The sequence below is a fragment of the Mustela nivalis genome, assembly GCF_964662115.1.
Source record: "Mustela nivalis genome assembly, chromosome: X".
Classification (NCBI taxonomy): Eukaryota; Metazoa; Chordata; class Mammalia; order Carnivora; family Mustelidae; genus Mustela; species Mustela nivalis.
The window spans coordinates 118,489,215-118,513,465 of record NC_139040.1 but is presented as its reverse complement, the minus strand read 5'-3'; the positions used below and the strand labels follow the sequence as shown (position 1 = coordinate 118,513,465).

Genomic DNA, 24,251 nt, shown 5'->3' with positions numbered 1-24,251 from the left:
AATGGCATTTGCTTTTTAAGATGTCCTCAATTAGTAAAATGAAAGTCAGCAGTCCCTCAAATTAAAAGCCTTTTGTGTGTGTGTAAGTCTTTGGATTCCAGAGAACACGAACCACCTCAGGGAGAGATGACTCAAGTGTGGGGAGGTGGGGAGCGCCACCGCAGGTCACCACGCAGCTAAATAAAGCGGCTTCTCCGGCTCTAAATCAGGGATACCTGTTCACTGACACCTCATCTTTAGCTTGTCACCACCAGATCCAATTACCCTTTAGCGGGGCGCACCAACCTCACTCCCAAGTGCTCATCACTTTTCTCATTTAATAAATCTGAGGTAGCAGGAGGTGGTCTCGGCCAAGGCATCCACATCAGGCCTTAACAAGGGCCCTTGGCTAGAGAAGGGAGTTTGATAACTCAAATGTCCCACTTAATGAGGTGTAGTTTTGTCTCTAATGCTTTTAGCGTGACAAAGAGGTCTTTGAGTGTGGTTTTCTGGCAGGTGATAGATCCCTCTGGATATTTACAACAGAAGCCATAACAGGGCTCTGCCAATCTGGGAGCCCACGGCCAGCGGGCAGAGGGCACTGCAGGCCAAATGAAGGCCATGTGCAATCCGAGAGTGCATGTCACCTGTTCCCTTCTTGCTTCCGCCTACGTTCTCAGCACCGAGGCCTCAGTCGAGCACAGTGCGGAAGTAAGAAAGCTTACTGTGGAAGTCTCCCTGCTGAGTATAGACTACTTTGCCCCCACTGGGTGTCCCTCCGCATTTGCATTCTTCAAGGTGCCAGTGGTCTCAGCATGTGGCAGAGACATTCAAGCCACTGGGCTGAAGAAAGGCTTCGGGAACCCTGGCCGTTGAGGTGGGCGACCAAAATCCCAGAGCAGGACACACTGCCTCTGTGCACAGGTGAGCTTCTGGGGCTGGTCCCAGGTCCACACGGGTAGTGGGCACTGGGAGCCTCTCCAAGCCGAGAGGCATTGGAACACATCTGGTGAACGCCCGACTGTCCCTCTGCTCATCTTACCTGTCAGTTCCTTTTCCTTGTTGCCGGTAGACGACCGGAGGTCCCCTGGGGAGGATGGCACTGCTCCCTCTGTTTTAGAATCATCCATGCCGCCAAACACATCACTCTCATGGGGTGAAACATGTATCATCATCTCCCCACTTTGATCTGTTGAACCCCCACCTGTTTCTACAGCATTCGTGCGCCTTTTCCTGTGGGCACTTTGAACGTTCACCACTTTTGCTCTTATTGGATGCGGTGGGATGAAAGAGGCTTGCAGAACCCATCAAAACTAAGCATCAAAACCTAGCCAACCCCACAGACTGCTGAAGACTAGGAATGCCCTGGTGGGGGCTGGGCAGGCAGGGGGAAGGGCCCTGGTTTGGGTGTGGCCTGATGTTTCTAACTGCAAATATCTGCCTATGAACACTTGCAGCATTCACGTGGGACCAGACTCTTGGAAGTGCCGAGTAGGACAAGGCCTAGCCATCAGCCCATCTCTTCTAGGACTGTGAGGTGATTTTGAAATCAGTACTGGTTGCCAGCTTGACCTCATTTACTCAGTGCAACCTAGACTGTGAGCCCTAATGGTCTTAGGGGAGAGGTGGGGAGCCACACAGGGACACTGCAGGGAGAGGTCTGGCATAGACCCTCTTCCAAATGAACTGGAGCCAAGGCCAAGTGTCCCAAAGTGCAGGAAGGACACCAAAAATGCTCAGAGTGCTGATTAGGTTCAAGATCATCCACCAGAAGTTCAAGATGTTTCACTTCCTTGGTATAAAGCACATGGCCCTAGAAAGCCCAATCTCTTTTGCTTTTTGTTGTCACACTGGGGACATGCATATAGCTTCTCAAATAGTCCTGATATAAGTTGGTGTGGAATTGTAGAATTGTGACCTGTGTTCCTGGATGGGAGCCAGAGCTGCTTTTAACAGCTTTATTGGGGTATCATTTGTATATCACAAAATTCACCCAGGTTAAGCATACAACTTAATAATTTTGGGGTGCCTGGGTGGCTCAGTTGGTTAAGCGACTGCCTTTAGCTCAGGTCATGACCCTGGAGTCCCGGGATCAAGTCCTGCATCGGGCTCCCAGCTCCATGGGGAGTCTGCTTCTCCCTCTGACTTTCTCCTCGCTCATGCTCTCTCTCACTGTCTCTCTCTCAAATAAATAAAATATTAAAAAAATAATTTTTAGTGAATTTATGGAGCTGTGTAACCATCATGACAATCCAGTTTCAGAACCTTTCCAGGATCCCAAATCAATGAGGTCTTCCTAGCATTGCCAAGGTGTCAGCAGGGAAGTGCTTTTGCATTTCCTGGTCCAAATGAACCACAGGCCGGGAGGCATCTGTAAGAATCTGAGGACAGGATGAAGTTAAACTTAGATCTTCCAAACCAGTTTTATGTCCTAAGTCCATCAACTTTAAAGCTGGCAACCCTCGGCCCCCAAATTGATTGCCATGTCCAGTGCGTATCTGTGGATCGGGTTGGAAAGCCGGAGGAGAAATTCCCAGCTTCCCCACGTGAAGAGGGGGTGCCGGTCTCATAAAGGGAAAGAAGTGGGGACAGTGGGATGAGACCTGAACAGGATGGGTGGGGAACGACGGTCAACAAAGGCAAGCGACAGACGAGAAATGGGAAGGGTTGTTTCCAAGTCAAACAGTTGCTTCTGGACGGCTTAGCTCCCAGGCGGCTTCCCACCGGCAGGCCCGCTGCTATCTCCATGCTTTAGTGGGAAAGAGTCGGAAAATCTCCATGGTATTGGAGTGTAATAATAAATCCTGCCGTGCCGTGGGAACCACAATATATGGCATAATAAAAGTAAATGTTATGGCACTTGACTCCTCGGCCTATAATCTCCCATTCAATCGGAGCAGAGAGTCTTCCATCAGCAAGAGAAAACTGGACAATTTAATTTTCATTTCTATTCATGCGCAGGCCTGCTCTGGAGCTCATCCATGGCTCCTATTATGTTCCTTGAAATACGGCCCTGAAGTTTGATACACAATATCTCGAACCAACATCAACAACTTCGTTTTGGACTAACTGATTTCATTCTAAATTACTGTGGGCTGACAGATGCTGGTAGCTGCCCACAGGAGATCGGAAAAACCATGTTCTCTAATTCAATATTATAATAATTTAAAATTATAGCTTTATTAAGAGGAAACAAGTTTATTTATAGCTAACACTGATGATGTCTAAGGGCTTTCAGGGCTGTATGGGCTATTCACTGTGGCCCACATTTGGACAGCTTCAATTGTTTGAATCACAAACAAAACATTCTGGTACAAATAATTTTCTTCTTGCGTCAAGGCAATGAGCAAATGCTACAAAAGCAGAGACACAAAGCAGCCCTGAAAGGTGCCAGCCCCTCCGAGGGATCCTGTGCTCCCGGATCCACCCATCTAACAAGAGCATTTCTGCCCCGGAGCCTAATGACACTCTGCTTAAAACCTGTTTCCCCCTTGGCCTCTGAGAGGCTGCCAGATTCCTCTTTTCCCTTAGATGGGGACTTTGTGTGTGGTTTGGTCATCAAGCTCTAGGTCCTTCTTCCTCTTTTCTCAGGCTAAGGCCTTTACTTATCTTCCTGACTTAACTAACCCTTCTAAGCAGACGATAGCATTGATAATAGGCATTTCTCTCTCGTGCAGCCCATTAAGGGACATTCCAGAACTCTGGAAGACAAGGTGAGGAAGTTGGGAGAGACGTCAGTTTCCTTCATCAGTGAAGCAGCTGCAGCGGGAGGGGCGGGAGAGGCCGTGTAAACTACCAAAGGTTTTCCTGGCCCGGAGGCAGCAGTCTGCGCTCCTCACGCTCGGGTCTGCATGTGCCAGCCCTGCGCTTGGTCTCCTAGAAGGTCCTCATCTCTACTTGCAAACCCTGTTGGCCTCTACAACCTCAGCTCTCCCCAGCCTCGACCTTCTGGCTTCCACCTCATCCAGCACTAACACGGGGACATCTGACCACATCTCAAAGTCAACAGGCTTAAATAAATCCACATTTCCCCCCAGACCGGTTCCGGTTCCTCCCCCAGACATGCTTATTGCTTCCCAAGTCACTTTTCCCTAACCCTAAAACCTCACAGCTGACAAGGGATTCTCTCCTCCTCCCTGCGCCCCAACCCAGTCAGGGCCCAAGGCCTGGCAATACTTCTCTTGCTCTGCTGCTTTCACATCCAGCCCTTATTTCGCAATCTTGTGTGGCAGCTTAATGCAGGGTCTCTCTTAACTGCCCCTTACCTGCACTACCAATAACCTGACTTCGCAACACCCATCTTTCCTTCATCCGATTGGTCCCACAGAGCTCCATCAGTTATCATCGGAATGCTTAGACCTGATCATGTCACTTCCATGTCAACCCACAGCCTACCGAATAAATCACAGACGCGTCCCTCCTCTGCCGAATCCAGCCCAGACCTCCATCTACAGGGCAACCTCCCTCTGTGCCGCCGTGAACGCTCTCCTATGGCCAGGCTGATCTGTGCTCAGTTATCCGCCTTCCCACGGGAAGTCCCTGCCTGCTTCTGCCTCAGTGAATCCAACTTCTAGATCTAGAGGAGTTTGTCCCCGACTCATGGAGCAGAGCCTCCCCAACTGTGACTGGCATTACCTTCCACCACTCAGTGGTCAGTGAGACAGTCTGCTAGTGTTACCTCACTTTCCACTTGCTGTCCCAGAGGCCCAAAGAGACACAAAGCTGCTAGACAGCAGGGCCTGTGTATGAGGGCCTTGGTAGCCATTCGGCCTTGCCCTTGAGTAGATATTGAAGTATTTAGCGGCTGATTACAAGGCCACCGAGGATAGTTTCTTGCAATGCAAACAATATGCATGACATGATTAGCTTGAGGAGTTAGGGCTTTCGGGGATTAACGTCTTCTTGGTAAAATGAGAGCAAACTAAGCCTCAGCAGCTCTTTCTGGGCTCCCAAATACACACAACAGGGGCCCAGTTTCCACATATGAGGAGCTTCCGTAGATGAACCCCCTTCGATCAAGGCCCCCAACATTTCCAAACTAGCTTGTCAGACTGAGAAATATGAAATGCATATTTTGGTGAGAGCCACCCGAGTCATCTCCAGACCCAAAGAAAACAAGAGCCAAAAGCCAACGCTCTTCCCAGGCAAGGCACAGCCCTTTGTGTCCTGGAGAAGGGAGAACACCTCCCTTCCTGTGGGGGGCCCCACATTACCTTCTCTGCCACTTCACCAGCTGGCCACCCTGCCTTAAATTGGGGGCCTGAATGTTAAACCACAGTGGCAAGACCAGAACTTCATCAGGCTCATTCTGATGACTCCGTCTCATTTATAGCCAATCACTGCCCTGCTCTGCTCTGCCCTTTAACCAGGTCGAAAGCTGCAGCAGGCCAGCATTTCTATTATTATTCCATCAGCCCAAGCTGTCAGAAGCCTTTGGTCGCACTTCCCGACTGCGCTTCTCAAAGGCTGGGTGTCAAAAAGCCTCTGCAGACAGAGCAAATATTTTTGGTGTTTACAGTCACAATGACATATCCTACCACTAAGTCTTCATAAGATCAGGCCAGAGACTACAGTCAGCAGTTGTAAAGACACAACTCTATTAGCAGGTTTGGAAAAATACAGCAGTCCAAAAAGGAGGAGTAACCCAGGTGACAGGATCGTTCACGTTAGGCACTCGGTGCCCTAACTTATGGGTCCGCCAACGGTCAGATGTTTGTTTCTAAATCGAGCAGCCAATGCAAAAGATGCTGGAAATCTTCCACAGCAAATCAGTCCCTGAGAGCAGCTGCCAGAGGTTTGGGAAGGGGTGGGGGACAGGAGGGACATGGGTGTAGTTATAAAAGAGCAACATGGCGGGATCCTGGTAGCGACGGAATGTTCTGTATCTTGACCGAGGGGGAAGATACACAGACCTAACACATGTGACAAAACCATAAAGAACCAAAGACACACAGGTACTAGTAAAAGCAGGGAGCCCAGTGGACGTGTTCATGTCAATATCCTGGTTCCAATCTCAGACTGTAGTTTCATTATGATGTTACCATTGAGAGAAAAGGGGTCAAGGGTACATAGTTCTCTCTGTATTACTTCTCGCAACTGCATGCAAATCTCTATTTCAAAGTAAAAAATTTTAATTTAAAAAGGCAAATTCCAAAATGTAGCCCTATTACATAGAATATTATGACCATGATAGGTATAAATAGAAGATGTAAAGCTTAAAAAAATTTTTTTTAGCCCTCAAATCTAGACTTCTTAAAAGGGCTGTCACCTGAGTCAGACCAATAGTGGCCTCAACCAGCACACATGCGACCTGGTGCCACCCACACACACACCCAGAAGACCCTCTCACTTGCTTCCCCACAGAGACTTTGGCTACCTTTCCCTCCATCACAGTGCTATCTTGACCTTTGAAAAACTCACCCATGTTCTTAACCAATCAGCAATTATCAGGCCAGAGCTCATTTTAAATTCAAACTCAAAACACTGAGTGTTGATTATAATGAACTTGGCCATTCTGCATTCTCACCCATTCACCTTATGAATATAAGTGTTAATGCCCACTTTTACAAAAGGCTTATTCATCACCTCTTTTCTTTAGACTGTTCTCCTAAGGTCAGGGAGAGTAAAAATTCCAGGCATTCTGTTTTAATGTGGCAATCACCATCACATCCCCTTTACAAAACCACAACTTCTAACACCAACGGTGGGCTGTTAGCCTTCCCTGTAAATGGTTGTGTTCGTTCTCACCAGGCTGCTCGAAGGGGCAACCCAAACGCGGCAGTTCTTTGAAAATTTTGTGAAGAGAAGCCAGAACGCTCGCCTTACTCACCGATGTCATTGCTGCGATCCGAGAGATCCTTGTCCAGGATGCCAGAAATCGAACTGCCCACCAAGTCAATCTTTGGACCGTCACCCCTATATTAAAAACACAAGTCCAGGCATTTAATAATTGGTGTGTGTCCTTGTCATTGTGTCAGCTTTCTCGCTGCACACACGTTAAGGAGCGTGCTGTATGCATGGGGCGGGTGGCGCCGTTGTCTGGGAGGGAGCCAGCGGGAGCCCGTGACCTCTCCAACCGCATGCATGGGCCTCGGTCAGACCTGCCGACAGACTGGATGCCCACCTCTCCAGCACACATTTTCAGAGAGGGCTATTTTAATAATGACTGTTCAGCAATACACCTTTAGCCACTAACCCTCCCGCGGGTACACAGGGTATGGCGCGGGGCCTGCTCCCGCCCCATGGCCAAATAAGAACCAGCGAATGATAACCAGAGCCTCCCTTTTAAGGAGCAAGGAATTTAGCCAATGCTGCTTGTCAAAGGTCGGCTACTTTTAACCTTGAGAAAAAGGTGGTCTGGCTTGAGTCGGAGGCATTAGCTGGGGTGTTGACAGGCACAAGGGACTGAGTTTAAGGTCTGGCAGCCTGAAAGCTGGCGCTGGGGCCCAGGCCTGTAAAATTAGATGGCTCTTGGGTAGGTGCCCCCGTGCCCGTCAGGACACAAGTGACCTCCCTCTGTATCTGGGCAAGGAACAGCCCTGAGGGGTGGGAGCAGGCCTCTGAGAAGAGGAGAGAAACAGGAATAGAAGGTGCCTCCGAATTCCTCCCAAAGGGCAGATCTCTAGACCCTTCCAGGGGGATGAGCCCTGAATGAGATTATCTGTGGTCTGTGATGGTTGTGAAAGAGGAAAAGATCCTCACCCATAAAATGAGAGGGAGAAGCCAAGGAGTTGTTCTGGGAAAGCAACAGAAATAGGCCATCTCGTGGCTCTGGGCAGTCACCATGGCCTGAAGCCAAACCACACAATGAATGGCAGAGTTACTCAAGGCTCGCCTGTCAAATACCCATCATGTAGGGCATATGGATAGAGTCGCGCCAGGTAGTTCCTACTCTGGAGGGGCTCACGGTCTCCATGGGAGAAACAGACAGACACACACATAGGCCCACACAGCACAGGCTGGGCAAGGGAAACGCACACTGAAGTCGTAGGGGACAAAAGGACTGGGTCAGTGTGGGGGATCTGTGTGGTGTGGTCAGGGGTACACAGTGGAGGTTGCCTTCCAGCTGGGCCTTGGTGGGAAAGGGAGAGAGGATATATTAGTAAAAGGCATGATTAAGCAAGGACCTCAGGGGAGGTGGGAGTGCCCAGTGTGGCCAGGGTTCCCTGGGCTGAAGCCTGAGGTCCCCAGAGAGCAGAGCAGAAAGGCAGGCAAAGTTCAGACTGCTGGGCTGAGTACTAGAAGGTTCTGTTTGTCTTGGAGGTAATGAGGGAGGGAAGGACAACTGAGGAAAGAGACCTTGTCCAGGGGACAAGGGAGGGACTTGATAGGGTCAACCCCTGTGTCTCTTCAGTCAAGAAGGGGCAGTGGTCATAGCATTCAGTGTGACTCGCATATCCTTGTGATGGGAGAGAAGACCTAGTGGAAGGAGGTAAGCCCCCGTCAGTTCCCAAACAAACAAGACTGACCTGTAAGTCTTTAAAATTAAATGTCTTAAAGTAAGAACTCTGGGCCAAAAGGGCTGGGCCAAATGGCTTGACCTCCACTGAGAGAAAACACAGCTCTAAAACTGTGGGTGGGTATTAGGAGACTTTCTGGGCTTTTCAGAGCTCAGCTGAAGTACAAGTTCAAGGAGAGCATGGGTCACTGTGCTTGGAAGGGGGAAGCAGCTTAAGCTTTAGAGCAGAGCATTTGTTTCCTGCCTCAGCCCCACCTCCTGAGGCTGTGGAGTCCCCCAGGCCAGGATACTGTAGCAGACTGGGGGACAGAGTAGACTCCATCCCCCAGCCACCAAAGGTCAGGTCCCACAGGGCACACTCCTTCGGACACACCCTCAAGCCAACAGGAGCGGTGAGACTGAGGAAATTTATTTCAAAACATTTTATTGGCAGGGCCCCAGTGGCTACTAACTGAAGGTAACCTTCTGAATGAAATGTTTTGGGAAATGCACCATTATTAGTAGGAAAGGATTTTCATTTTGAAAACTACTTGAGGACTCCTAATCTTATTATTTTCTAACTACAGAGCTGGAATGCTTTGGTGCTGTCATTCTCCAAACTAACACAACTCAAAGTCTACCCAGAGCCAGACAGTCCTGCCCTTTTGGGAACACACCAAGGACCAAAACCTATGAGAACACGTGTTCTGTCCAGGGAGAAAGGTCACTCAGGCAACAAAAGTCCAGTTAATTCCACTGGGCTTCTTTTTTTTTTTTTTTTTTGCCAAGAGCAAAGTTGGTTTGAGGTGACGCCCTGGCGGGATGACTGGGGACAGAATCTGAGGGCGTGCTGGTGGGAGAAGGAACTTTATGTAGCAGTTAATGATCTGTATCTCGGAACAGCTCGGCTCAGCTGCTTCTGAACATGTGGTTTATTCGTGCATTTTGGTAACTATGAATCTCGGAGCCGCCACTTCTCTCTTTGATTTGACAGCTAGAAGCTTCCAGTCAACTGTGAGCCTATCTTGAATAGACTGTGGAGAACCCTACCACTCATTACTGTGCTCACTGTATCCCAGGCTGTATTACTCTTCTACCTTTATTTGCTCCCTCACTGTCACTCTCAACTATTTTATTCTTATAGATGCATTTTGGAAAGTTACCACAGAACCTTTGGGGAATGGCTCAGGGTAAAGAGAAGTAATTTCTAAGAATAGGTTGTATATCAATAGCATTTAAAATGGGCATCTGCTTTGGCCCAGTTCTGGGAGGCTATGCTAAAGAAATTGTCTGAAATGACCAAATGGGTTTTGGAGATCAGTATGTTTACCACAGTGCTATTTGTAATAAAGAAAAATTGAAACTAGAATCTTTCATAAATAGGGGAACAGGTGAATAACCTACATTTGATGGACTTTTAAATGATATTTACAAACACATGACAGGAAGGACAAAGGCTGGTGTGACAGTGGCAAAGGACAGAGACAAATTAAAAGTGACCTACCCTCTATGTACATACACCCACAAGCCCTGCTTAGGTATTAGGAATAAGGATCATTATTTCTTTTTAAGACTGGAGGGATATTTATGGTGACTCTTCCAGTGTGATGGGGGACTGCTAGTACCCAGCTCAGCCTCTGGCACACGACAAAGGCTCAAAAACACCTGTGGGATTCATAGGCGTTTGTCTTTGTCCTCAAAGGGGAATGCATTATGTATTTGTTACAACAGATGCAATTTCCCCCCAACCCCCCAAAGCTGGAGGATATTCAGTATGATCCCAACTATGTAAAACCAATGAAAAACAAATCAAATCACACGTAGGGAAAAAGATGGGAAAGAAATAGTCCAAAATGTTATCAGCAGTTATCTCTGGGATAAGACTATAGGTAAAATTTTTCCTTCATTAACGTTCACTTTTAACAACAGAGACTCATACAATTCAGGGAGCTTATGTTCCCTCTCCTTTCTCCCCAATGGTACTGTCAAGGACAACTGATTGCCAAGACAAGAGATGGTCTAGCCCTTGTCTACAAACACTCCTTAAAGAACCTCCCCGAGCCCAGGTGCCCCTGTGATCACCTGGTCCCACACCTGGAGCTCACCTGGGAACCAGGTGGGGGTGTGTGGAGTTCCAAATCCTAGACCAAGAGGCCCAAGCCTTGAGGGACCATCTGAGGAAGGGGAAGTACCATCCCCAAGTGACCTGTCCCCGGATGCTAAAGATCCAGGGGCATTCGGACAAGAAGGAACTGAGGATTCCCCCATCTTTCTGAGCCCTGATCCCACATGTCAAGAGCCAGACACAGGCTTTCGGCTGAAATTATCTTCTATCCAGGGCCAGAAGCAAGCCTATTTTGAAAACACAGTAGGTGTCGTTTAAAAAAGGTTCTGATCCTTCCAAGTAAGGAAGCTGCAGCTGGTGTTTTGACAGTGTTCAGACTGTGGGTGTGGAAGCGTTTTACAATGTCTATTTGTAAATGCTTTTCACTGTATTTATAGACTCTTACAATAATGCTAATGAATTTCAGTTCTGAAAAATACCAGAATTTCTGAAATTCTCCAAAGCACACGCTTGGAGTAGCTGACACCCAATGAGGCTGCAGCCCTCGATGGTTGGTCTCTGCTCTCCTCCAGTCTGCCCAACACATGGGTACCATTTTGGCAAAAAGGATGTTACTAAATTCAATGAGAAAAGAAAAATCTGATCCTTTTGGAATTTACTAGCTCCTGAGAGGGTTTATGTATGGTGAGTTTCTATGCCGTCAGCTGTTGAATAAAAAGAGAAAATAAAAGAAAGCAGGCATATCCCCATATAGCCAAAGATACCAGAACAAGATTGCCATTACTCCTTTATGATTTTTAAATCAAAACAATGCTATTGTCTTGTATTTTTCTTAGCAGTTTTGGTTATGGACCCTTGAAACACCTGACTTGAACAGGCAACCAGCGCGAGGTCTCCTTGCTCTACTGGACAGGGAGCCTGAGCTGCAGACGACGGGGGGACTAGCTCAAGGACACTGGCAGGAGTGAGTGGAACCCACAATCACACAGAAGTGAGAGCTGTGGCTACTGCCTACTGAATGCCTATCCTGAGCCACCAGGATAAACTCCTTTTGTCCGTTATTCAATTTTCACATCCATCCCTTCGAGTATCTGCTCTGCATGGAGGACATGGAGCCACATTGCCCAGAGCCCCCTTTGGTAAAGGGCTGGTTGCCCCTGCCACTGGGGCTGCTGCTGTCCTCTCCAGGGACCACCTCAGTTACAGAGAACCTCCTCGGCCAAGGCATGTCCTTTCTAGGGCAGCCCACACTCCACAGTATCAAAAAATCTTGGCCAGATCAGCCCAACACAGGACAACTCAGACAGGCCATGTCAGCCCCTCCCTGTGGAGTCGGCCAGGGCCTCAGTGAGCCGTTATCACAACTCGACTTCTCCCTCAGCCCAGCGCTGCTCCCTGCTCCCTTCCATGGGCACTACACCCTAAACAGAGGCGGCCCACTAAATGCTGCCTCGGGGCCTGCTTCCTGACGATCCCCACCTGTGATGCCCTTTACTTTCATTACACAGATCAGGAAATGAAGGCTCAGTGACATGAAGTCACTAGCTAACAAAAGGTCACTAAAGTAGGGTCTAGATTTGAACCTAGTAACTTTGACTCCAGAGCCCATGCTCTTGACCACTCTTCAAAGCTGCTTCCCTCAGTCTCTGGTCAGGGGGATGGTGAGTCATCGAGAAGGCTGGGCAGCCTGTGCCAATGCAGCTCACTGCCAGCTGGGTAAATCGCCTTTGTCCCCAAGTTAAAAAGGATTCCTAATAAACAAGAATCACACACTCAACCAGACCAGAGGTGCCCACTCCGGCTGCTCAGACCCAAGACAGGAGACAGGGCGTGTACAGTTGGAAATGCAGAAGACGCGCCATGGGCATCCATGGAGAACATGAGCTCGGCCAGTGGCATGGCCCAATTTAGCCCAAGTTGGGACAGTTAAGCCAAGACATGTGGTCTGGAAAAGGTGTTGAAGCACGCAGGAAGCCGAGGCAAGCAAATCAGCAAATAAATAAACGGACGGCAGGACTAACAGCAAGCATCAAATACCACACCCGAGAGACCCATGACCCTTTTGGAGGTGAGTGGGGCTGAAGGGGAAAAGAGGGAATCCACAGACCCCCACTGAAGGAGAAAAGGAGAATCTCAAGTCCAGGTGAGGACTCTTTCTGACAGACCTCCTGCCCACTCTCGGAAGGATCTATTACCTTGATGTAAATGTTTGGGCTCTAACTGCCTAAAAATTGTTACAGGGCAAAGAAAAAAGCTGAGAAGGAAAGGAAAGGAGAGGAAACAGAACTGGCCTGTCCTCATGCTCAGGAAACCGAGGCGCGCCCTGTAAGTCCTGCTTTGTTTCCAGCTTTCATCCCACTCGGGAGGTGTCAACACATTTGGATGGTGGCAGATGTCAATGTAAAGCTCATAGAGAAATGACGTGAGTTACCCTGTCCTCTTTCTTGTTCCTTGTTTTTTTCCACCTTCTAATGTGAAACTACCCCACCTGACTGTGTACCTGCCTCGTCCTGGTCCAAATGTGCACCAAGGAAGTGAGGCCAAAGGAAGTGATCGCTTCCTGCCCACCTGCTTGTGACATCGCACACTTAGGCTCTGACCGCTAAAACTGGGTATGTGTTGCCCAGCTCAAGCCCCTATTTTACTACAGACAAGGGTCTTTGCTCCAAGGACAGCAGTTAGGTGCCCGAGGCCACACAGCTAATTAGTGGCAGAGCTGAAACCAGATGGATGCTTCTTGACATCCGGTTCGGTCTTTGCCCACCACAATTGGGACGGCAATAAACAAATGCGTATCTGCATATGCATACAGGAGATTCTCTCCCGTTTCCAATAAGCAACTCTAAGAGGACTCTACCCATCTGTAAAGGTAGCAGATGTGAAGCCAGTCCTTTAGGAGAGTTCTACCCTGGGATGTCACTGTCCTGGGGAGGTAGAGTCCTTCTGTTGGGAAAGGACAAAACTGTAACAGCGGTAAGCCCAGTTTCCTTCAATCATCAGAGGGAGGGCAGGAGGAGGCGCCCTCCACTTTCTGAGAAATAAGGGTCCAAAGGTGCTGGTGATATATGCGGGTCCCTACATACCCACCCGGCGGCCGAAGACATTCCAGGAATCACCAGCACTTTGACTGGAACCAGAGCAGCTTTGCCGGCAGCTCTCCCCTTGCACTGCGTCCTTGTTTGGATGCGTACAAACAAGCTTGGCTATTTATAGGTGGTGAAGACGCAGTGGAAGGTGATGGGACATTGCCCACTTAACTCGCCTCCAAATTTCTGTGCTCTGTGCAGACTCTGCAAGCATGTGTGGGAACAGGCCTCTCTCCTGATCCCATCCAAAGCTCAAACCCACAACTCCCGAAAAGCAAAAGGAGGAGCACCTAGCAGACCTCATCTGCAAACCCACAGCTGGGCATCTCAGAGGGGCAAGGGGCTTTAAAGATGCCAGGAAGAGGGGGAACTCATCTTCACCCAACTCAGAAAAGTTTGTGAGGTGCCGCTTGAGGGAATGTGTTCAAAGAGTGAGCCCATGAAGAAAGCATTGTCTGACCCAACCAGTACTGGGCCCGTGTGAGGCATTCGGTCTCCCACTGGTCCCTTGCCTGATCTGGACCACCACTAGCAGAACCATCAGTGTGCGTCAAGGCCCAAGGCCTCTGGGCTGGGGCTAAAACCCCATCGTTACTGCTGGTTCTCACAGCAAGAAAGAAAAGTCATTTTAGGGGTGGGTGGAAGGAAGAGAGAAGGGTAGACATACACGCGAAATGAGGCCAGCGAAGACTGCAGACATCCCTACAGTGTGAAAGGTCTGATCCCCTGTGCCGTATGGGAGTCCTCTGGTCCATAAATTATCTTCCCCTCCCTCAGTCATGGCCTTCCCTGAATCTCTAGCTGCTTCGCGGGAGGTTGCTCATGTTTCCGCACCCTAGAGACTTCTTGAGGTGCTGTCCGAGAGTGTCCATGTTTCCTCCCTCCCTCAGGGCTACAGCACAGGACCTGCCTGCCACCACGTGGAAGGCCCTCTCCCACCGAGGTCACCCAGAGAGCATCTCAAGGGAGGAGGAGAAGCACACACAGATTTGCCTCTCAAACGCCAGGCAGAGTCAGGGGCCTGAAGTGTGGCAGCTTGTTTAAATTTGCACACCTGGGCAAGGCGGGCCTCACTCGACCACTCAGAAACCAAGATGCGGAGAGGTGTGCACCTTGTTCGAAGTCACCAGGTAGGGAGGTAGAGGAGTGGGCTGTCCGCCCTGCTGTGCCAGCTCCAAAGCAATGGGTAGGCAGGAGCCATGCATGCCTAGCCTGGTTACCACAGTTAACTAACCCCTAGAAGAAGGCCCGGCCAGAAATACAGGTACTTGATGAATATCTGTAATGGATGGCCACACACACACACACACACACACACACACACACACCCCTCTCATCACTGCATCCATCTACAAGCCCCCACTTTTCATCTTTTTTTCCGTAGCCAAGTTTCTCACAAGCCAAGTCTACATAAGCTTGGCCACCTGCCCATTCTCTCTTCAGTTCGTGCCAGCTCTGTCTCTGGCTACCAACCACTGTATAGAAATTCCTGGACTGGGAGTGCCAGGGCCAACACTAGTGACCAAAGCTTGTGGATGCCCTGCAGTCTCCCGGGTGTACCTATGGTGGGGTTCTCACAGCGTGGTCAGCTAACCTCCAGCAGCAGCAGCAGCACTGGGAGCTTGCTAGAAATGCAGGTTTTCAGGCCTTCACCCAGATCTAGTGAACTGGACACTTTGGGGAATAGAGAACTATGTTTTAACCAGCTTCCAGGTGATTCTAGTACACACTCAGGTGGACATCCACCCAGCTCTATTTGCTCCATATTCCTTTCTTCTGGATTCCATGACAACACCATCTACCCTTTTTGAAGGTTCCTCATTCTTCCTCCACCCTATAAATAATACTGGCTCCACTCTCTCCTCTTCTCCCCCTGTAATCTCCTGGAGGGACCATTCTGCACTTGGAGTTACCAGCCATGAGCCAATGGCATGCACCTCTGTAACTACCAGCCAAGATCTCTCTCTTAAATTCTCCAAAGACATGGCTGGGTGTTGATTTGGGGAAAAGAAGGGAAACACTCAAACACCATGTGATGCACTACTAAGACTGTTTGAAAGGCATTTTGAATACTTGAGTAGTCCAAACTCAAAATGATGACCAAAGCACCCAAATGCTTAAGCACCCCAAACGCTTGCACTAGCTACCTTTCTCTTCCTCCTTTTTGATCGATTGATGGATTAGTTTATACCTAGTAAGAGAGAAGAGGTGGGGAAGCGGGGGCGGGGCACACCCCTCACAGAGCCATTGAGACCCGGAAGCTTATTTCCTGTTCAGTTGTAACCCCAGGGGCTGGAGCAGCCAGGCTGCCTGTGTAAATCTAAAGAAAAATGAACTTCCGTGTGGGTAAATTGGTCTCAAGAGAGACATCTGCCCTTCCCTAAGCACTGAGTTGATGTTTGGCATATAAATGTTTACTTAATCTTCGCCTCCAGCTCAACTGTCTCAGAGCTCCGCAGCCTCTTATCTCCCGGTGTGTCTCTGAAATCCAGCTTCCATCTTCATTACAAGTAAAAGCCTTGCAGTTCCACTGTCCTTCCCACTGGATATGGCGTTTCAGTTTCTGTGGTGGAGCCTTCAGCCCTTCCCAGGAAAAGTACCTCATGGGTAGACATTTAAAGCGATAGCCGTCTCTGAGTAGCATGAGTCTGGGAAGTTACCAGGTCTCCTGCACGCAGCCTGGTGTCCGAGACCCAAATGCCCACCTTCTCACTGAGATCCCTCCTCCAACACATACTTCCACATCTGAAGTCAACGCATGGTGCCCTCCGGGATGCTTGAGCCATGGTGCCCTCCGGGATGCCCCCACATCTAGCACCTCCTCTCTGAACGGCCCACTACCACCCTGATCATGAAATCTTTCTAATCACTGGCCGTCTTCAACTCCCAGAATACACCGATGTTTATCTGGGAGGGCATCACTTTCTAGAACGTCAGCCTCACCTCACGTTGGCTCTGGCCATCTTCCTGAGCCTATGACAGCCACCAATGCCAGCCCCGCCTTCCCCTGGTCCCTTCACTTATAACCTTCATTCACATTCAGTCACCCAGATTCGTGGCCCCTCTCTCCGTGGTAAAGTTCATCTTCAGACCTACTGCGCCTCTGAAGCTGTGAGCACACACCTCCCCTTTCTGACCAACATCTCCTGTTCTTCCGGCTATCAGCTTTTCCCACTCCATGCTCGCTCACCTCTCCTCCTCCTGATGCCTTTCGGCTTCACTTCCTGCCCCTCCAGCCCAGACCTCCTGTCTACCACTCAGGGCCTCTGGAGCACCGGCCCTGCCAGCCCCGACCCTGCCAGTCCCCTGCCCCCTCTACTTGGAGAGCACACGCTGCTCCCTGCTGTCCACGGGAGGGCAGGCACCGGCCAAAACTCCCCTGCAGCTCGGAACAAAGGTTCTGCTCCAGCTTCCCTGCTATTTGGAAGAAAATGAAAAAAATATTACAAATTGGGGTACTTATGTTTGGGAGGATTAACAGACCTGTTCTAGCCTGCTTCTACCTCTTTCCCTATTGGGTTTATTCTTTTGAAGTCCCACACCTGTCTTGCCCCTCAGGTTTCTGGCTCGCTGCCTCCCACTGCATAGAATTACTAGAGCTCAGAGAAACCTGCTTCCCTCCAGCATTTCCTTGGATTTTTTTTTTCTTTTTTTTTTCTTTTGGACCATCTCCCAAGTTCCAGGACCTCCTTTTATAGGGCTCATGTTTATTACACCAATAATACAGATTATTGGACATATAATATCACATGTTCATGTGTGTATACACACATACAAAAAGGTTTAGGTACGTTCTGTCAATTGAAACATTTTTATGATCAAATATCAAAACAAGTGAGAAGGCTCTATACTTTCGAGCCTCCATTTTCTCAAGTGTGAAAATATGGGTGGACAGAATGCTTGCCCCCCCGCCCCAGACCGGGCTGGACAAGATGAGCACTCTGGCTTCGCACACTGGGAAGTAATAACGAATGCATTGCCAAGGTGCAGGCCTGCAGATGAAGGGGGCACTTAGGGCCTAGTAGAATCTCCTCTCATCATTCAGTTGTTTTGTTTTTTGTTTGTTTGTTTTTTTTTTAAGAGCTAGGGAGGCAGGGGAAGGAACAGAGGGACAGAGAGTATCTTAAGCAGGCAGGGAGAGCTTGAAGTGGGGCTCAATCCCATGATCCTAAGGTTGTGATCTGAGTCAAAATCAAGAGTCAGGCACTTAAATGACTGAACCATCCAGGCACTCCAATCATTCAATTTTAAAATCAACTCTGGTACTAATTTTTTTTTTAACAGTCTTTTTTTTTTTCCTGTTATAATTCCATCTTAACTTACTTTCTGGAAATTGGAAGAATATTCTTACCAATGGGTAAGTATGTTAATGGCATGCTTCCACTTGCTCTGGCTGGACACAAAACTATGCAAGGGCGTCATTCTACTTCTCCCAGATGTGGTTCCTGGAAACCGACCTGCGGCTGAGCCCCAGGATTAGAGATCCAGAACAGTGCCTTGCACACAGTGGCCCCTCAATACATTTCTGTTAAGCAAATGTATCCAAAAATGACTCCCCTCTTCTTAAACTTGTGCATTTCTTCATTCTAAAAGATACGACTTCCTATTTAAATGGAAAGAAACCAACCTCTCCTGGAAGCCACATTTGGTAGGAGGTTTCTGGCTGGTGAGAACAAATAATGACCGTGTGTCCATGTGTTCAATTCTCTGTCCACCATCCAGTCAGGCAAATCCTAGAGAGGATTTGGCTTCCTACAGTAGATAATACTTTCTCTTTGGAGGACCCATGACGCAAAACTGAGCGCTGCTAACATTCCTACCTCAACCAATTGGGTGGAACAAAACCAAGTTCATAAACCGATATAAGGGCTGGTTGTCCAATGTAACTGCTTAGCAAAAAATATGAAACGCGTGAGGCGCTGAGAAATAGTAAGACTTTCTGTGATCTTCTTCAATTTTGTAACGTTGGAATCCATGGCACGCTAGGTACAGAACATGGGACCTACATGGTACAGAGCTTGTACAGGGCCTGGGAAGGATGATGGGAGAGGCAAAAGTGAACAAAATGTCAGCACTAGGGCGCCTGGGTGGCTCAGTGGGTTAAGCCGCTGCCTTCAGCTCAGGTCATGATCTCAGAGTCCTGGGATCGAGTCCCGCATCGGGCTCTCTGCTCAGCAGGGAGCCTGCTTCCCTCTCTCTCTCTGCCTGCCTCTCCATCTACTTGTGATTTCTCTCTGTCAAATAAATAAATAAAATCTTAAAAAAAAAAAATGTCAGCACTAGCACCTCCCTGCCTTTGTAGGAACCATGGCATTCAACAAGTGTGTTATATGAGCCACTACCATATGCTCAACCCTGTAGAGCATGTGGAGATGACAAAACACACTCCTGATCTGCTTTAAATCTGGTAAAGGAGTCCGGGGGTGTGAGCATCCCAAGTGGCACAGCATGGGGCCCCACACTAGGCTAAACACGGGGTGCCAGGCTTTTGGAAGAGAGAGCAATCCTGAGGCATAAGGGACGGCTTCCAGAAGGTGTGTGTGCTAAGTGGGCTCTGAAATCGGGGAGCATTAATAGGTGCATGAGAGGCAGCCAGGGAAGGGGAGGGCACTGTCAAAAACTTGGGATAATCGAGACCAGGGGTTCTCAAAGTGTGGACATAGGCCAGCAGCTTGGAGATGGCAACCCGGAGCTTAATGGAAATGTAAGTTCCCAGGCCCAACCTGAGAACTACCAAGTCAGCAACAGTGTGGGCGGGGCCCAGCGATCTGTTTGAACATGGTCTCCAGGTGATTCTGACCCACACTCGAAATTGAGAGCCTGCTCTAACCACCATGTTAGAGTAGGCACTGGGCTCCCTTCAGACGGCTGAGCAAGCAGCCAAAGGAGGTATTGGTTTCCCAAATGCTCCCAGCCTTGCCTGCGTCTGCCACTTCCTAGGATTGTTGGGAAGGAAGCCAGGGCCTCTCCTCCCTTGTCCCATTTCTGCAAACCCTGTGTTCTGAGGGCTGGGCCACCATGGGCTAAGTGGGAGACCACCCAGGTGATGAACAGTTACATTTGCCACTGGCTTATATACACAGCCCTCCTCATGCGTCTTGCCCAGCGAGCCATACCTCTAACGGACAAGGGGATGATGAGAGAGTTGGAGGTGAAGAACAGCTAGACAGAGGACAGATGCGGAGGGGGCTTCTGGGAGTCCAGAAGGTCCCAGTTACAATTCACTTTCCCCTTGCATTCAGGTCCAACTGGGGCGTCACAAAGCCTGTACCTATCCCACAATGAGACGGTTGAGAACAACCTTTGAAGGCAAAGAAGTCATTGGAATTGCACTTCTCTTCAGATCAGATTAGAACAGGAATATTCTGGAAATTGTTACTGACTTCAGGGAAATGACTGTAGCCCCTGGAAGACTAACAGAATTTGGCAGAGCGTGCCTTCCCTTCCCCTTTCACCCACCAGAAAGAGATGCACAACCTTTGCTCTCCAGTCTCTCTGTGTAGCTCATACTTTCTTCAGAAGCACTTTGGTTTACATGACTGTTTTCTTCTGGAGTGCTAGCTGCTGGGCCAGCCATGCTACTGAGCCCTGGGCTGAGGTCACCGGGGCGGTCACATGGCCCTGTCTCACGCATATGCACACAGGCTTCTATCTGTCGGCAGAAGAGGGCATGACATGTAGGGCCTGACCTGCTCAACAGTGGCCCTGGTCCCATGAGTCTCCCCATGGGCCATCACATGGGGGCAGTTGTTTGGGCCTTGGGAGCTGTTCACAGAACGACGCGGGCGAGCCAGCGGCCACTCTGATGGGCCCGCCCGCACTGAGGTCACTGGCTGCATGTTCAGCTGGGGAGCTGGTCTCCTGTACTTGGGCCATTGTGCGTCTACCACAGCCGGCGGAGCTTCTGACGTGGCTCAGCCACTCACAGAGCTACCTGCTCCTACATCTGGGCAAGGGCGGTGGCGGGGTTTGTATTAAGAGTGAACGGGTCCTGCTACCACATGGATGAACCTTGGGGCTATCAGGGTAAGTGAAATCAGCCAGTTAAACAGACAGATGCTATGTGGTTCCACTTACATGAGGCATCTAGAAGAATCAAATTCACAGAGGTAGAAAGCACAGTTGGTCCTTGAACAACACAGGTTTCAACTGTGTGGGTCCACTTATATGTGGATTTTCTTCAATGAATACAGCCCAGTACTGCAAAATCTAATTTCTCTTCCTTATGATTGTCTTAATAATGTTTTCTTTTCTCTAGCCGACTTTATTGTAAGAATACAGTCTATAATATATAGAACTATAAACTATATGTTAGTCGACTCTTTTTTTTAAGATTTTATTTATTTATCTGACACAGAGAGATCACAAGCAGATGGAGAGGCAGGCAGAGAGAGAGATAGAGGGAAGCAGGCTCCCCGCTGAGCAGAGAGCCCGATGCGGGACTCGATCCCAGGACCCTGAGACCATGACCTGCGCCAAAGGCAATGGCCCAACCCACTGAGCCACCCAGGCGCCCCGTTAGTCGACTCTTTACATTGGTAAAGCTTCTGGTCAACAGTAAGCTATTAGCAGTGAAGCTTCGGGGAGGGGGGCACAGTTGTACACAGATTTTCAACTGCATGGGGGTCAGTACCCCTTATCCTGCGTATTCGAAGGTCAACTGTACACTGGTGGTTGGCAGGGGCTAGGCAAGTGGGAAGGGGAGTTGGTGCTTAATGGGTACAGAGTTTCAGTTCTGCAAGATGGAAAGAGGTCTGTGGTTGCATGCGGGTGTTTGCCCCACAATGCAGATGTCCCTGATGTCACTGAACTGCACACTGACTAATAGCTATGGAGGTCAATTTTATGTCACGATTTAAATCTTGTTTCCTAAGAAGTAAATGAGTCCCACACTGGGTGTAGAGATTACTTAAAAATTAAATCTTAAAAAAAGAAAGAATGACAATGGAACTAACGTTGATTTACAAGCATGAGGTTACTGGGGATTGTCGTGTTCCATCCTTTTGTCTGCATTCCATTATCATCCCCAATTTATAGGCAGAAAAAGTAAGGTCTCGGAGAGGGGCAGTGACATGCCAAGGCCCGCCCACCTATGAGCAAGATGAGATGCAAACCAGGAAGCCTGCTGACCCCAACCCCGAGGGCGCTGAAGCCCCATGTGACTCACCAGGCAAACTTGGCTCAAAAGAACAAAAATCTGGTGAGTGACTGTGTGCTGACAGGTACATGGCAAGACCTCCAAGCCAACAGCTTGCTCTGCTGTATGACACCAACACACATAATACACACATACTAGGAGAAAGTTCTGGCAGCTAACTCGGGGAACGAACACAACCCTTCTTTGCTCCGTGGTGGGCAGCTCGGGCCCTGGAGCACAATATCCAACTCTGACTCCCCACTCCCGACCTGTGTGCCCAGCCAGCCAGCGAACAAATGTGAGTTGTGCCAGGCACACCTCAGAACCTCTGCCTGAGCAAAGCATGTCCCTTGCCTTTGAGGGTGTCTCACAGTTTGGAGACACGTACACTAAGACAATATTTGCCAATGACGGGTCCTCGGTGCCACAATAGGGCTGCGCAGTCCAGGGCCTAGGGAGCCTGGGGCTGGGGCAAGAGGCACCGCAGAGCAGGGAGAGGGTCAGGGCATGGAGCTCCCAGGGAGTGGTGCGCACCTGAGGCCAGGGGGACATCCAGGGATGACGGGGGTCATGATACCCACATGTCCAGTCTGAAGGGCGGCTGGCATGCCCTCAAGAAGCTCAGGGAAAACCCTTCCGTGTGAGCAGAGCCTACATGCAAGATACCTGATTCCCATCTGCTCAGCCTAAAACCCACACTGTGCCTCCCGGCCTCGAACCCACTTCTGCCCAAGCACAGAAGCAAGAACAGAAGTAGCTGGAGTCTTCAGACAGCTTTGCTAGAAGGTGGAAGGGCAGCTCTGTCCCCTCTCCCTCTGCTGGCCGCACTCGAGGTCCCTCTCCTGTGGCCCGCGGCCAACCCTCACCCGCCCCCGGTGGCAAGAGCAGAGCAGTACCTGGTGTGGGTCAGGGGACCCACTGGTCGTTCAGGCCTCCTGGGGGGCAGCGCACCGGGTCTGCTGAGAGAATTGGTCTTGGGTGGCCGCGGCTTTTTGGGCGGTATGGCAGGAACAGAGGGCTTCTGTAAATCCAGTTTTGGCTCTCTCTCTGGTCTTTCTTTAAGTCATTGTTTAAAAAGCATAAAGAAGACAGGGAGATCTAGCGTAAGTGACAGTACTTAGGGGCAGACTGCTCGTTTCCTGTATTTAAAAAAAAAAAAATCACTGAGGCTACTTGCAAAGGTGAAGTTGGAGGGTGAAGAGCATTATTTTTTTTAAATTTCTATTTATTCATGTATTTTTAGAGGCTTCTTTATTTTTTTGGTCAAGTTAGGAAAATCCCCTCTCCAGCTGCAGCCCACTGTTGGCCTTTGCCTGTGCTGGCCTGGAGGGCCCTTCCGGCCACTGCCCACCCGTGGTGAGCTCCCACAGATCCTTTCTCAGGCCTACTCATTGGCCTGGCTGAACCAGGACACTGTCACACTCCCTTCTCAACAGCCGAACCTACCCTCAGAGGCAGACTTTCTTACTCCCTCACCTGAGCCCAGAAAGGCAGCCCTTCATAAATGGGTTCCACTTGGCTACTTTCCGGGTGTGTATATGCCTGGCAGAGCCTGTAGGCCGTCAGCCCCCAGGGCGGGGCCCATGTCTGGTTGTCCCTCTAAAGCCGACCCAGTGCCTGGCACATAGCAGGTGCTCAGCAAACGGTTGATGAGTTTGGTCAAGAACCCACACGACCTGCTGGGTGTGAGGAGGCAAGAGGCCTGATGCCTCTCAGGTCAGCCTGTGTAAAGGGGCCATGAGCCAGTAAGTTGTGGCGGGGGGGGGGGGCATTTCTGGGAATAAAGAATTAATTCTGGATTCTTTTTTGTGTACAGTTTGAACTTGGAAGGTAAACTGGGATTTCACAGGTATTTGGTTTCCAAGGATTTAAGTCTGCTATTAAAATGAAGTTAAAGTCAGATCTGGCAGCCAACTAAGCAGTAGCGTGACTGACAGCTTCGTGTTTTCTGTCCCCAGTTAGCCGTGCCCCATGTGTGGCGTAAAAAGCACACATCCATGTTCTTCATTATAAAGATGGAACTCCAAAGAGCTGCCCACTGGAGGACAGGCCTGTTCCCTATGTTCACTCGTAAGCTGGAACTCTGAAGAGTTCCTCTTGCAAACACACTCATATTGCTCAGGTGCCCAGGCTGATTGGCAAAGCATTAAAAAGCCCACCAGTTACTATACAGACACCACGGTGCTCACCCCCGCACTTCAGTAGGGGAATACGCTCCATCTGGGAATGCCGGGAGCTCACTCACTGTCCACGCGGACCAGAGGAGGAAGGGCTTGGCTCAGATGCAAAGGAGCGGAGACTCCTCCTGCTGGAATGTACTGGGGGGCGGCCTCTCTGGCGTGTGCTGAGCAAATGGGGGGTTGTGCCCACCTCACAGGGAAGGCCAAGTCTCAGGGTGGGGCTGGCTCTCTGGCTCCCCTGTTGTTCTGACCAGGGTTTCTGCCTTCTGGACCCACTGTGGCACTGAACAAGGAATCAGAGGAGTGGAAGGAATCACAAGTGTGTGGTCACTTGGCCAGCCAACTGGGGCAGTTGTTCACACATAAG

At 49.6% G+C, this 24,251-nt stretch overlaps 1 protein-coding gene and 1 long non-coding RNA gene across 8 annotated transcripts in view; both read right to left on the bottom strand.

Moving 5' to 3' along the window:
- Positions 1 to 24,251, bottom strand: part of SH3KBP1 (SH3 domain containing kinase binding protein 1) — a 340,208-nt gene that overhangs the window by 24,935 nt on the left and 291,022 nt on the right. For all 7 annotated transcript variants that reach the window (XM_082718343.1, XM_082718345.1, XM_082718346.1 and 4 more), the window contains 2 exons: positions 22,601 to 22,760; positions 6,809 to 6,894 (listed from right to left, as the gene is read on the bottom strand). In XM_082718343.1, coding sequence (XP_082574469.1) covers positions 6,809 to 6,894; positions 22,601 to 22,760 — 246 coding nt within the window. The remainder of the gene's footprint in view (positions 1 to 6,808; positions 6,895 to 22,600; positions 22,761 to 24,251) is intronic.
- LOC309856779 lies at positions 16,988 to 22,174 on the bottom strand. Its single transcript, XR_014307345.1, has 2 exons — positions 18,848 to 22,174; positions 16,988 to 18,641 (listed from the first exon to the last, which is right to left on the bottom strand). It is a non-coding gene; the product is annotated as an uncharacterized lncRNA (long non-coding RNA).